The following is a 13,267-nucleotide window of genomic DNA, read 5'->3' as shown; positions in this document are numbered from 1 at the left end:
CCCCCCCCCCCCCCCTCCCGACATCTCTTTTCCAAGCCGTAAAGTCCCAGTCTTAATCTCTCCTCATACGGAAGCCATTCCATACCCCTAATAATTTTTGTTGCTCTTTTCTGAACCTTTTCTAATTCCAATATATCTTTTTTGAGATGGGGTGACCACATCTGTACATAGTATTCAAGATGTGGGCATACTATGGTTTTATATAGGGGCAATATGATATTTTCTGTCTTATTATCTATCCCTGTCTTAATGATTCCCAACATTGTTAGCTTTTTTGATTGCTGCTGCACATTGAGTGGATGTTTTCAGAGAACCGTCCACTATGACTCCAAGATCTCTTCCTTGAGAGGTAACAGCTAATTTAGACCCCATCATTTTATATGTATAGTTGGGATTGTTTTCCAATGTGCATTACTTTGCATTTATGAACATTGAATTTCATCTGCTATTTTGTTGGCCACTCACCCAGTTTTGAGAGATCCCTTTGTAGCTCTTCGCAGTCTGCCTAGGACTTACAAAACTTATCAAGATAGTTGTCATCTGCAGGTTTTGCCACCACACTGCTTACCCCTTTTTCCAGATATTTATGAATATGTTCAATAGGGCTGGTTCCAGTACAGACCATTATTTACCTCTCTGCATTCTGAAAACTGACCATTTATTCCTACCCTTTTTTCCTTATCTTTAGGAGGGCCCATTGTTTTTTTCCTAATGGTTCATTTCCCTGAATAGGCCCTTCCCAACCCAGCTATCTAGAATGAAAGCATCTTGTCTAGTGGGTGTTCCCCAGGTATAACTACATTTTGAAATACAGATTTATAGTCAATATTCACAACTTCAGGTATAAAAATGATGCATGCATACAAATAAAATAATCATATTCAGCAAATCATAACCTTTCCAATGACCTCTCACATGACCTGTCTTGCATAAAATATAGTCTAATAATGTCATAATCATATAATATCAGTTTCAAGACTATAGGGTACAGTGTCACAGAGATAATAGGTTTTCCCATAATGATCACTTCAGAATTTTGTTTTTTGTTAGGTGGTGTAGCAGATGACATGCATCCCCCTAATTCCTTTAAGCCTGCTCATTGTGGAGATGGCCTCAAAAGCAAAGAATAGTTCCTGGCTCTGATTCTCCTCATATCTTTCCCAGGAAGATGCAGAATGAAAATTGACAAGACTCTTGTCTGCTGTACTACTGCCCATAAGATTCTTCTCAGTGGCTATGAAACTGACTAGTCTGGTCAGTTTCATTCTGACTCCTCCACCTGCGCTCAGTTACAAACACCTTGGGAAAGGAGGTTGTTTTATAATGCTGAAATGTTCGTAACTCTGAACAAAACATTATGGTTGTTCTTTCTAAAGTTTACAAATGAACATCGACTTTATACATCTTTGAAACTTTTACTATGCAGAAGAAAAATGCTGCTTTCCTTTTATTTATTTTTAGTAGGTCATGTTTAGCCCAGTACTGTACTGTATTTGTGGTTTTTTTTGGTCTCTGTTGCCGCCTGATTGTGTACTTCCAGTTCCAAATAAGGTGTGTGGTTGACTGGTCAGTTTGTAACTTTGGTGCTCATAACTTTGAGGTCTAAGGTGTGTGTATATGTATATACACAAGACCCCTTCCCTTCCTGGTTACCTTCCTGAGAGGCCCCACAATAGTGAACCTCTGTAAGCTCCTTAATGGTGAGTGTTGGTCTTAGCAACAGTTTGCATTTATCTCACTCTTTCATCCACTGGGCACAGATCACATTGCTGGGAATAAGCTTTTGCCTCAGTGGAGACTTCTGTCCAGTAAAAGTTTACAAGTTACCTCTGCATAGTTTTTAGTAACTGCAAGTATCCTGAAAATGAATACAATGGATGCAATTCAGTGTCTTGGCATAGTATTTCTAATGTTCAGATGTCCTCGGAGGTACCCATGTTCTGTAGGATAATCCCTTCTTCAATATGAATTTCTCTGCTCCTCTGAAAAGGGGTCATTAGGTTGGTTACCTTGGTTTTAGCTCTTTCTACCCTCAACTTTCACTGAAGTTAATAAGCGATAAAGGCACTCAAGATACAGCAAGATCAGGGCTATAGGTTTATTTATTCTTAGTTCCACCCACCTCCAGTTGAGATGCAGGAGGGTGTAATGGAGGGGCCACGGTGGGGAAGCCTGGTGTGTGTTGAACCAGTTAATTCGATGACTAGAAAACTTTTGGTTCCTTGATTTACATGCAGTATGACTTTGCATTCATATAGAAGGTGGTAAAAATGAACTGTGTGATGCTGATGTTGACTATGCTATCACACAGTAGATTTAAAAAAAAAAAAAATCTCTAGGGCATTCTCTTCACCTAGTTCCAGAGCTCAGATACGAAGGGTGCATCGGTTCCCCTCTTCTTGAAGGGAGTTAGGAGGGAGCCTTTTAGATAGGTCAAAGCAGTAACTATTAAACTAGTAACAGATGAGAATAATTCAGAAGCTAGATGAGCAGCAGAGATTTATTTATCCCCAGTTCTGGAAAGACTGGGTTGTCAGAGTGTGAATAACTTAGTATGGGGAGGGGCAAGAGATTGACAATTTTTTTTTTTTTTTTAATAAATTACAACTATATCATTCCATCTATGCCTGCTGCTTGGAGCTTCCATACCATTTTCCCCACCCTCTGATCAAAGTGTATTACGAATGACAACTAACGAATACTGGGGATATATAGGGATCAGAGCAGCCAGCTCTGGGCTAGAATGATACAATTCTTTAGCCATGTACAGCAACATATACAGCAGTTTGAGAGGAAGTGAAAAGCTGTCTTTACTAAATTTAAACTGATGGGTTGTTTGGAGTTAATTTTAACTCAGTTAGTTAGAATTTTTCAAGATATCCAGGTTCCAACTACTACTACAATGAATGGCCTGGAACTCCATTTTACTGTTCAGAAGACAAGCCCATCTACAGCTGGGTACAGATTCAGTAATAACTCAGAGGGGGAAGTTTTACCAGCTAAAGAATTGCCATCATCAGTTCCTATAGTTCTTTGAAGGTCTTACTCCTGAGGGAATTCTGTGCCAAATACTTAAAAATTATGTGCACAATATTTTAAACTTCTGCAAATTTTATTTGTCAATAAATAAATGTGGCCCCAGAATGGCAGTGGGGAGCACAGGCCACTGGCTGCATTGAGGTGGAAGATCACCCTGAAGCCCCCACCTCTCCCAGTACAGGGACTCGGCAGTGAGGCTGCACCTGACCCTAGCACGGTGCAAGGGCTGGGCCTGCCCCAGAAACACCCTGGGGGCCTGCCCCTCTGTGCCAGGAGCACCAGGTATGGATGGGCAGACTCAGCCCAGCAGGATCCTAGTGTAGGGGGATCCAAGTGTGGGGTGAGAGATTTCTGTATAGGGCAATCTGGGTACAGGCAGCTCAGTGGGAGATCTGGATGCACAGGGGCTTGTTAGGGGGTTCTGGGTGTAGGCACAATGGGACTCTGCAGGGGATCCAGGTGATGGTGGTTGTGCTCGGTGGGGGGGGGGGGTGGCTTAACAGGGGAGCTCTAGCTGCTGCTGAGGGGATGCTGCATGCCAGGCTCCTGCTTCCCCCCCCCCCCCCACGATTCCCTTATCCCCTCTTCTTCTCCATCCCCCTCCCCCTGCCCTATTCCACCCCCTTCCTTCCCCACTGCTTCATTTCCCCCACCCACCTTATACAGCCCCACTGCAGGCATTCACTGTTCCACAGAAAATAGGAAGGCTACCAGCACACAGAAGGGGAGCACAATTGGCACTAGGACCCAGGATGCTGCATTCAGCTGCAGAGTCCAAGACACAGCCTCCTAGCTGGGCAGCTCTGCATTTGCAGAAATGAGTGTGTGGGTGGGTGGGGGAGGGGGGCGGCAGTGGCATGTAACCCCCTATGCCCTCCCATGCCTTGCTTCTGTTTGGGGTGCAATACCCCCCAAAAACTGCACCCATGGTGGTCCCTTCCCCCCACCCCCGGCACGGCTTTCCTTTGCTTCCCTGACATTTTCTGCAGGGAAAAGCAGGAAATCTGTGCTGGGGAAGAGGAGCAGTTTTCTGTGGGTGTGCAGTCTCGCAGAATCCCCCCAGGAGTAAGGTCTCCCATTCAGTTACTGACCAGACCCAACCCTGCTTAGTTTGTAAAAATCTGACTGGTTAATAATAGAAGGTGGAGTGGCTGCTAACTATCCATTTTTATACAATATCTGCATTTCCAGGAAATTCTTGTCATCTTTACAGCATATTGGGATGAGGTATGGGAAATCGGTAGTGTAAAGTGAAGATTTGAAACTTCAAAAATTTGCTGTGTGGGAAACCTCAGTCATAGCACCCCAATGTCCTGTTGCTCCCTCTATGCTTGTAGTTATGGCTATTCAGCATCACCGTTTTCCCCACTCTGTTGCTATCTGGACTTCATTCTCCTACCCTCATTTCAGTTGCATTCAAAGACACCATCTACATGGTCCCCAGAAGTGGAGGAAATGTAAGGCTAATTCTGCGCCCTTACAGAAATGTCCTATGTTAACGAGGATCCTGGGTTTAATAGCTGTAGTACCCTGTAGGAAAGAAGGCCGTGGAATGAAATTTGGGCAAAGTTTTTGGTAAACTTTAACAGAGTGGGTTATTTTTCATAAGGAAACAGTTTTAGGTAAGCTTATTGTCTTATAACCAGTAGGTGCTAGCCTTTGAAAATGCCTTGCAAAGTTACATCTGTTCTCTTGTACCTGGAGGCCCGAAGGAAGTTACAGCATTGGCTATCATCAGTATGTAACTTTTGAAAGAGATCTGAAATACTGGCCATCAGTATTGCAGTTACTGGGATTATAAAGTGTGCCAAACTGCATCTCATCCATTTAAAGTCTATGCAGCAAAACAGTCCTTTTGATCCTCAATAGCATTTTCCTTTTAAAGGCTTCAGTGGCTGCTGGCTCATTTAAATTCTTATTACTAAGTGTTGTTTTATATATTTTTTTTAAACAGATAAATAGCTAAATAATGTGTCTCTCATGCAGGGCAAACTCAGAAAATGAATCTTTTCCAGTCTATAACAAGTGCCTTGGATAATACCTTGTCCAGAGATCCAACTGCAGGTATGCTATAACTGAAATTGTGTGTCTCTGTGTACTCTGAAATTAGTCATTTTTAAGATTATTTGAAATGTTTTTTAATGTAGAAATAAACTGATTCAGGTCCCAAATCACTAACAGAATACACCTGTAGGATTAAGAATGTATAAACAGTGTACTGAAAGACTATTTACCACATTGGAACCCAGCCGCAGTTCTTTCTCCTGCAGCAATTGACTGCATCATTAACATCTAATGTGGGACAAAGAGCTGCATTGCTTAGCCTGCTTTGTGTATGAGTGATGATCCAAATACGTCAGGGGAAATTCAGGTCCTAGCAGGTAAACTAGTTAATTCTGAACTTAAAAAAACCAAACTACTTTAAGTTGAAGAGTATACCTTTTAGAACACTTCAGATGTTAGAGGTTCTCCCTTCCCCCTCCCCCAATGCATTTACTTTTGAATTTTCCTGATTGTAAATGTGCATGTTTGCAGTGGTGATCAGAGCCAGATCTCAGCGGTATTTCTGGTTTTTCATTTTGCTGCTCTAAATATTTCTGCACACTTGTAACTTAGATATTGATTAAGCAGCTTTCATATAATTCTGCTGTGTACTAGTACACATTGCTACTTACTGTGTTATCTTTGACTCACCTTTTAGCCAGCTGATTAAAAGCTGTATAGAGTTTCTGTAGTATTTTGCCTCCAAAATAATGTTGACAGAACTATCTTTATAGACCACATATTTGTGATTGAATAGAGGAGAACCATTGTAATTTTGATCTATACTTCTGGAAGTAGATAATTCACAAAGGAAAATAGAGTACTGTAGCCAGATTTTTAGAAAGACTGTTACTGGTCAAAGTTATTCAATTTGTGACTTTATGCTAGGGTAAAGCACATCAAATCAGGTATTCTAGGAAGCAAGGTGATCATGGTAGAGTTTAGCAAGGAATGCTTTTCTCCCCTCCCCTTCAACACAATTACACAGCTGTTAAAATCGATTATGGTTTTTTCGTAAAGCATCAGCACGTCAAGTAATGGCTCTATTGGAGGCAGGCTACTGGACTTGATGGTCCTAACTAAGGGTCTCATGTAGTATGAAAAAAATCTGTTAAGCGTTCAAATAAGTCTCTGCCTGGATGTGTTCCCTGCCTCTGTATGTATGCTATGATTTGCCTTATTGAATTGCTTAGTTTTGGAAAAGTGAGATGACTTCAGGCACATAAGATTTCTGAAGCATTCTCATGGAATCAGCTCTCTATCTGTGAGCTGACTGTTCCAGTGTATTGGAAAACTGCTTTTTCCATGTATCATCCTGAGTTTTGCACAAGTGGACTCATGCAGAGTTCCTTGTAGGATCAAGACTTCAGTTTAGAGCCAATATCTGAGCAATGAATTTCACCTTACTTTGTATGTTCAGTACTTAATCGTGCAGTAGAAGATAAGATATATCCCTAATATTATTTTGTTGCTTTATATAAGTGGTTGATCCAGTTCCCAATGAAGTGGATGGAAATCTTTCTATCCACCTTCATGAGAAGGTTACCTGCCCAGTCTAACTCCCATGAATCTGTGCATAGCCTGGTTGAATACATTCCGTCAATGACTACAAAGGATAGGTCTCCACTGATGTGCTCTAGTAGCAGTATGATAGCACTGATGTTTTCTGTACTAACGGACACAAAACTAGTAGCCATATTAAATGGGAAAGGCTTTGTAAAGACTCTGACCTCAAGCATAAAAACAAATACAAACAATAAAACCACAATAGCAACAAACCAAAGCAAGGCAAGCCCCAACCAAAACAAATTAACAAGGAAATCTAGGAAGATAGACTGGAGACTTACCTCAGTCAATAAGAGCATGCCATCGTTAATCTGTTCTTGCATCATTATTGCTATTCTGTTTTGTGAATCTGTCTGGTTATTAACTTGTGCAGTGGTGAATTATCCCACATTTATTTAAAAGCTGTAACATAGATACAGAGGGCCAGTTTTTTTTTTTTTTTTTTTCTTCTTCTTCTGTAAAGATGGTTAATGTTGGCGGGAGGGAGGGAATTAATGAGCTCTCCATCCCTTAGGATATGCAAGTATTTGGGGAATATAGCGCTGAATAACTTGGCCAGCAGATGTAAGTCACATCTTGTGATGTATTGCAAAAGGCTGCAGATCCCTCTAGTTTTATATATTTAATATATAAATGTTGTATTTCTCAATGAGAAATCATAAAGTAGCCTTGCCCTAAAAATCCTAAAATAATTTTTTTTTAAAAGAGATCAAAGTTCTACAATCAACCAGTTTAAGGGAAAGGACTAGACTGCTTTTAAAATTTGGGTCCATTTGCTGTCTAATAGCTTTTTGGTGGTTTGTATGGTTCCTAGTCCACATTGCAAAGAGCATAATAACGGTGAGTATTTAAGCTGGCAACTTGCACAGTTATTGGACTACCTTCTTTTCCCTAAAGGTGGTACCTCCAAATCAGGATTGTAGCACATGGGTGGGACGTTTGGAGAAACTTGCTATTTCATGGATCAATTAACATTTGTGGTGATCAGTTCAGCATTTTTTCAGGAGCATTAAAATCACGTAGAAATGAAATGCGAAATGAAACCAGTTGAAGCTTACAAACTAGTGGATGAGGAGTCCTTACTTATGATGTCATTTTATTTTTGATTAAAAGGAAAGATTGCATCAGATCTTAAACTTTTTAAAATGGAATGTCTAAATTCAGTGGCTGTTTGGTTAGTGTCCTACACTAACCTTCTTGGAATTTTTAAATGACTTTGTAGTAACTCAAGTGCTGTGGTATTACTTAAATATTTTTCTGAAATGTTCCTGAAGTAGTTTCTGAAACATAGAATAGTTTAAACATTCTATTTTGGGCCAGAAAGTGTATTCTTCCCCTTCCTGTGGCTCTCCTTTTGTTTAATGTATTGTTTTTTAAATAGGTAGTGCTGACCTATGAGAGTGTAGGAAAGGTGGTGGTGGTGGGGGGAATCTTGATTGCTAATGCACATACTATATGTTGATTAAAAATACAATACTTTGGGGTCAAATTAACCGTCCTTTTGGGCATGATGAAACATCTAAAATTCAATGCCTTTCATTTTAACTATAATATTTTATCGTTGCATATATTCAGTAAATTGTTTAGAAACCTATTAAAACTTGTTCTTGCTCAATCATGAATGTTGAAACTTAAGATATTGAATGTAAATGAAAACAGTAAAATTCAGGTGAGGACTGAGCTAACAGTTTATAAATGGTTAGACTAGAATAAATAGGATTATCATTTTCATACTAGATGAGTGTTTGTATTCATAAAATTAAACTATGTATGACTTTTATTTTGCAGTAATATTTGGTGAAGATGTAGCCTTTGGTGGAGTCTTCAGGTGCACTGTTGGGTTGCGAGACAAATATGGTGAGTTAGCTGCTTCTATACAAGCAATGTTAGATTTAAAATCTTTCCTTTTCCCACTATAGCTTATGATCCTAGATGAGTCTTGTGGGGGAAAATCATGTAAATGCATTTGTCTTAGTTTTGATATAGCTGAAGATTTCTGTTTTGAACAGATTTTATGATTTTGTTTATTAATAGGGATTTCCAAATTAGGCATTGAACTTGGCCTCATAAGTTTGTAACTTAAATTTTATTTTCAACTAAGTAGGCTTGCAAAAAAATTCTTTAGTTTTTACAAGAATTCCAGGTTGTAGTGTCTCTTAAGATCAGATAAGAAGTATTTATCTTTGACCACAGGTTACTAGTTGTGAGTATTCATACCAACTGTATTGCTTCCACAAAGAAAATGAAGTAACACATATTTCTGGATCCTGTGTATAATTGACCAGGAACTGAGTTTAGGCCCTATATTCAATTTGATTTTAACACTCCTCTTCTTCTTCCGCCCTTTCCTCCCCTCCCCCCCCCCAATAAAAAAAGTATACCACTTTCTCATGTGGTTTAGCTAGCCAGTGTTAGAACCATACTTGAACTGTCTTTAAAACTTGATTCTTTTACTCATTTTTCTGGCCCTGTGTATAAGGAGCCTCAAAAATGTTAGTTACCTTGTCCACAAATTAACCAGAACAGTCATTTTTGTAACCTACTAGATATGAAAAGCATTACTTTAGAAACTATGGAAAATAAGGTGTTACTTTTACCCCATCACTCAGTTCTTGGATAATCTCATGAAGCTTGGCTTAGTAATGAGGTGAAGATAGGAGGAAGTTTATTTAAAACACTTGGGAATCTTAACTGTTACTTCCTCTTGTGGAATCATTGTTGTGCTGTGTGAGCATCTCTTTGGCTACGTCTTCACTACCCGCCGATCCGGCGGGTAGCAATCGGTTTATCGGGGATCGACTTACCGCGTCTCGTGAGGACGCGGTAAAATCGATCCCTGATTGCTCTGCCGTCGACTCCGGAAATCCACCTCGACAAGAGGCGGCAGCGGAGTCGGCGGCAGCGCGGCAGCGGTCGGCTTTCCCCCGTCCTCACCACCAGGTAAGCCGACCTAAAATACGCAACTTCAGCTACAGTATTCACGTAGCTGAAGTTGCGTATCTTAGGTCGGAACCCCGCTGTAGTGTAGACCTAGCCTTTAATGGCACATTCTCAAGAATCCTTTTGTCCCATTGTATTTCTGAGTCCAGATTCCTATAACTGATTCTCGCTTTCAGTTGCCTGGGGAAAGGTTAGAATTCTCCTTCAATTATGCTGGTGTAATTCTGACTTCAGTGGCGTTAGTCCTGATTTGTGAGAGGGAAGAGTCAGGCTCATAGCTCTTTTTAGACTCTGTTCTTCTGGTTAATGGTGTGTTTTCTCAGAAAATGCAAAGAAGTACTTTGTGGATTTCTGCTTTTCAATTGAAATAGCTCTCTTCTGGTTACCCATTGAATGTATGGTTTTTAACTTAGCGTTTGTGGTTCTAATAAAAAATGTCAGTGTTTCATGTACTATATGCTGGGTAATATCTATAGCTACCTGCATGGTGGTTAAGAGTAATAGGGGATAAGATAGTATGCATCAGTGATAGCCTTAAGCACACAAGGGGGACCATGTCTACACTGCCCTGCAGCTCAGACGATGGGGTGTGTGAATTACAGCAAGCTCTGAAGTGCTGCGCTGTAATTCCCTTGTGTGGATGCTGTGGGCCAAACAAAAAGATACCTAGTTCACATTATTGACTACTTTAATGCAAACTAGGTATTTTTTCATTTGCACACACGGTGTCGACATGGGGAGTTACAGTGCAGCGTTCTGGTGTTATGTAACTTACCCCACTGTCGTTCAAACTGTGGGGCAGTGTAGACAAGCCCTAAGCCTGTCTGACTTAACTATGCATATCTTCTTTCTATGCCTCGCCCTCTTTCTTACTGTACATTCAAATAGGCTACCAGTCTATCTTTTATCTGTAACTTTGTTCATGGTAGGCAAATTTAAAAATCATAGCTACAGAAATCTCTAACATCATAATTTTTTTGAATACTAATATCTGCATCAGAATAAGGTCTCTGACATTACATTTGGTTGCTGTGAAAACTAACACAAGATTTCAACAGGGAGGAGCAGATGGGTTCTCAAGCAAATATCCTGTTTCTGTGCAAATGTCCCTAGTAGTAAAGGACAAGGGAAAGCAAATACAAGTTGTATTACCAGGAGACTGTTTACGCAGTGTATTGTGTATGCAAAAAATAAAAAAGGCCTTATTGATATTCTTATCAATGAGAGCCAAAGGGATCTTTTAAATGTTTGCTGTTGAAGATTTTTTCCACTTCCAGCAAAACAGCAATAAGCAAATGTTGTTAAATGATCTTGTATCATACCAATGTATTGGTGTAAAATGTGAGGGTGTTTTTATTTTCCCTGACAGGAAAATCCTCCTTTCTTCTTGTGTGTTTTTGTTTTGTTTAAATTTTTCTTGTGTGTGTGTGTGTGTGTGTGTGGGGTTTTTTTTTTTTTTTTCCCCCCTGGTATATAATCATCAAGATCACTAGATGGCACTCTGTCTCTGAAAAGTAGTACTCGAAGACCAAGTTGGTAGTCCCTTTTTATTTAAATGCAGGGAGTAAGATCTAAATAACAATTTATATTCTTGTAGGCAAAATTTTAGTTTATTAATGGCTCACTACTACACAGATGTTACTCAGTATCAAGACTATGGGAGAAAGTATTTTAAAATAGAGATTTCTTCCGTCAGTGAATCAAAATTAACTCTGTGCTATGAAAGCCATTTAAACCCTGTGTGTATCTTATGCTTATCTCAGGAAGAGGGTGGCAAGAGAAAAAATAAAATCCTAATTTTAAATCAGGTCAACTCTTAAAATGTCTAGTTGTGAGACTACATATAATTAAATATTTTAGCGTAGAATTTAAATGCACAGAAGTTAGTAAATAGAAGTGTTTTTTCTCACAGCAGCTGTAACTTTTTAGCGCAGGTTTAATTCAGACACTAACTCTTCAGAGTCCCTTTTTGGCAGACCCAACTATGTGTTGGTATTAGCACGTGAACCCACTAACATACCTTTTTTGCCGCTTCTCAACAGTGAAAGTGTTGCTCTGGGACTCCTGAGGTATATGTATGGATGCCCTTATGGGGATAAGAGTAGAAAAGGTCATGCATGCCCTTTTCCCTCTTTGTCCTGCCTCAGGACTTTATGGGCATTGGGTGGCCTATTCTTTCTTTTTTCATAAACGTGCTTTGGCATGGGAGTCAAATGTATGGCCCACAGCCTGTGTCAGGCCCGCCTGGTGTGTATGTCCTGCGTGACATGTTTAGGCTGCAGAATCTCAGCCCATAAAATTTTAGCTTTCATGGTTGAGAGCTTCCCAAATGAACCGAGTAAAAGGACAAAATGTTTGCTTTCCTGAGACTGTATATGGCTTGTGGCTTTGAGAGGTGTGATCTCCCATGCCCCCTATTAATCTAATCAGAGTTTGAAGTAAATGACACTTTGTCAACATTAACGATTATATTGCTGATAATTTTAGCACGTGGATTGGGGAAAGGAGTGAGAAATCTAGGGGTGGGAGAGGAGGATTATTGTAGGGAAGGAAATGCAGAAGGAAGAAGAAAGGAGAGACAGGAAAGACAGAAATAGACAAGGGAGAGTAGGGGGAGGCAAGAGAAACAAAGAATAGTTGGGTGGGCAAGGGGCTTATTTCCCACTGAATGTGACAATGAAGTAATTGAATGATAATGAAACTTTTAGTTACTAGTAAAGGCCAAATTCTATCCTGTTCTTTGAAATCTTCATGCTGACATTAGCAAGTTTTGCTGTGAATGTAAGGGGATATAGAGTCCTAAGGCTGTGTTCCAGTCAATGGACTGTAATTAAAAGTGGAATTTAGCCTTCTTTACTGAGTAAATTTGACGTGCTGTCCTATAGGAAATCCCCAGCATTTTCCTAGCTAAACAACTGTAGTGGCAGGTTTTAAGTGGCTGCTCCTTTTGTACTGATCAGTTGCTAATAACTCTTAGCTACCATGCTAGGTTTATGCTGAGCACCTGCAGTTAGCTCATAGAGAACTGCTGGCTGGAGGGTCAAGAGTATTTCCCTGCTCCCACTGTGCGTGTGATGAGTGTTAATTTCCCCTTTGAAGATCCATAACTGCTAGGAAGAAGGATGGCAGTGCTCCATATTACATGGCTCCTGAAGACATTGCTGGGCTGGAACAGTAGCATAGTGTGATACTGTCTTTTTAAAATTAGTCCTGTGAAATCACCAGAGGGCCTCCCATTGTGAGGGGTATCACACATGATGTAGACACACTTGAGGTCTGCATGCTCAGTCTGTAGGAGCCATCTTGTTTTGTCTCTGATAAAGATAGTTGTGGTTTAAACTTTATATCCCTGGTCTCAATCTGGTTCCTGAAGTACAGCAGCTGCAGTAGGATCATGAAGAAGACACTCTGACGCCTGACCATGCTAGAATGCATGACAGGAACAACCAAAGTGGCCAACTCTTTCCCATGAGTCCAGTGGGAGGGACATTGGATCACCAGGCTTCCTTTTGTCCATCCCTTCTCGTTGGAGAGACTTTGAACATTCTCAGTCCAGTGTGGTAATCTTCACTGATCCTGGGCTGAGGTTTGCAAAGGTAATAAGAAACAGGATTCTCTCTTTTTTTTTTTTTTTTAATTCTTTGGGGGTGGGGGAAACTGTATCCTTAAGTTTAATACC

At 40.2% G+C, this 13,267-nt stretch overlaps 1 protein-coding gene across 1 annotated transcript in view; it reads left to right on the top strand.

Moving 5' to 3' along the window:
- BCKDHB (branched chain keto acid dehydrogenase E1 subunit beta) overlaps window positions 1-13,267 on the top strand; it is a 270,051-nt gene that overhangs the window by 3,606 nt on the left and 253,178 nt on the right. Inside the window, exons 2-3 of the mRNA XM_024194664.2 lie at window positions 5,026-5,103; window positions 8,437-8,505. Of these exons, the coding sequence (XP_024050432.2) occupies window positions 5,026-5,103; window positions 8,437-8,505 (147 nt within the window). The remainder of the gene's footprint in view (window positions 1-5,025; window positions 5,104-8,436; window positions 8,506-13,267) is intronic.

This window comes from Terrapene carolina, unplaced genomic scaffold (assembly GCF_002925995.2).
Source record: "Terrapene carolina triunguis isolate 2854851 unplaced genomic scaffold, T_m_triunguis-2.0 Scaffold42, whole genome shotgun sequence".
Taxonomy (NCBI): Eukaryota; Metazoa; Chordata; order Testudines; family Emydidae; genus Terrapene; species Terrapene triunguis.
The sequence above is the reverse complement of the archived record's forward strand: the minus strand, read 5'-3'. Positions and strand labels throughout refer to the sequence as shown.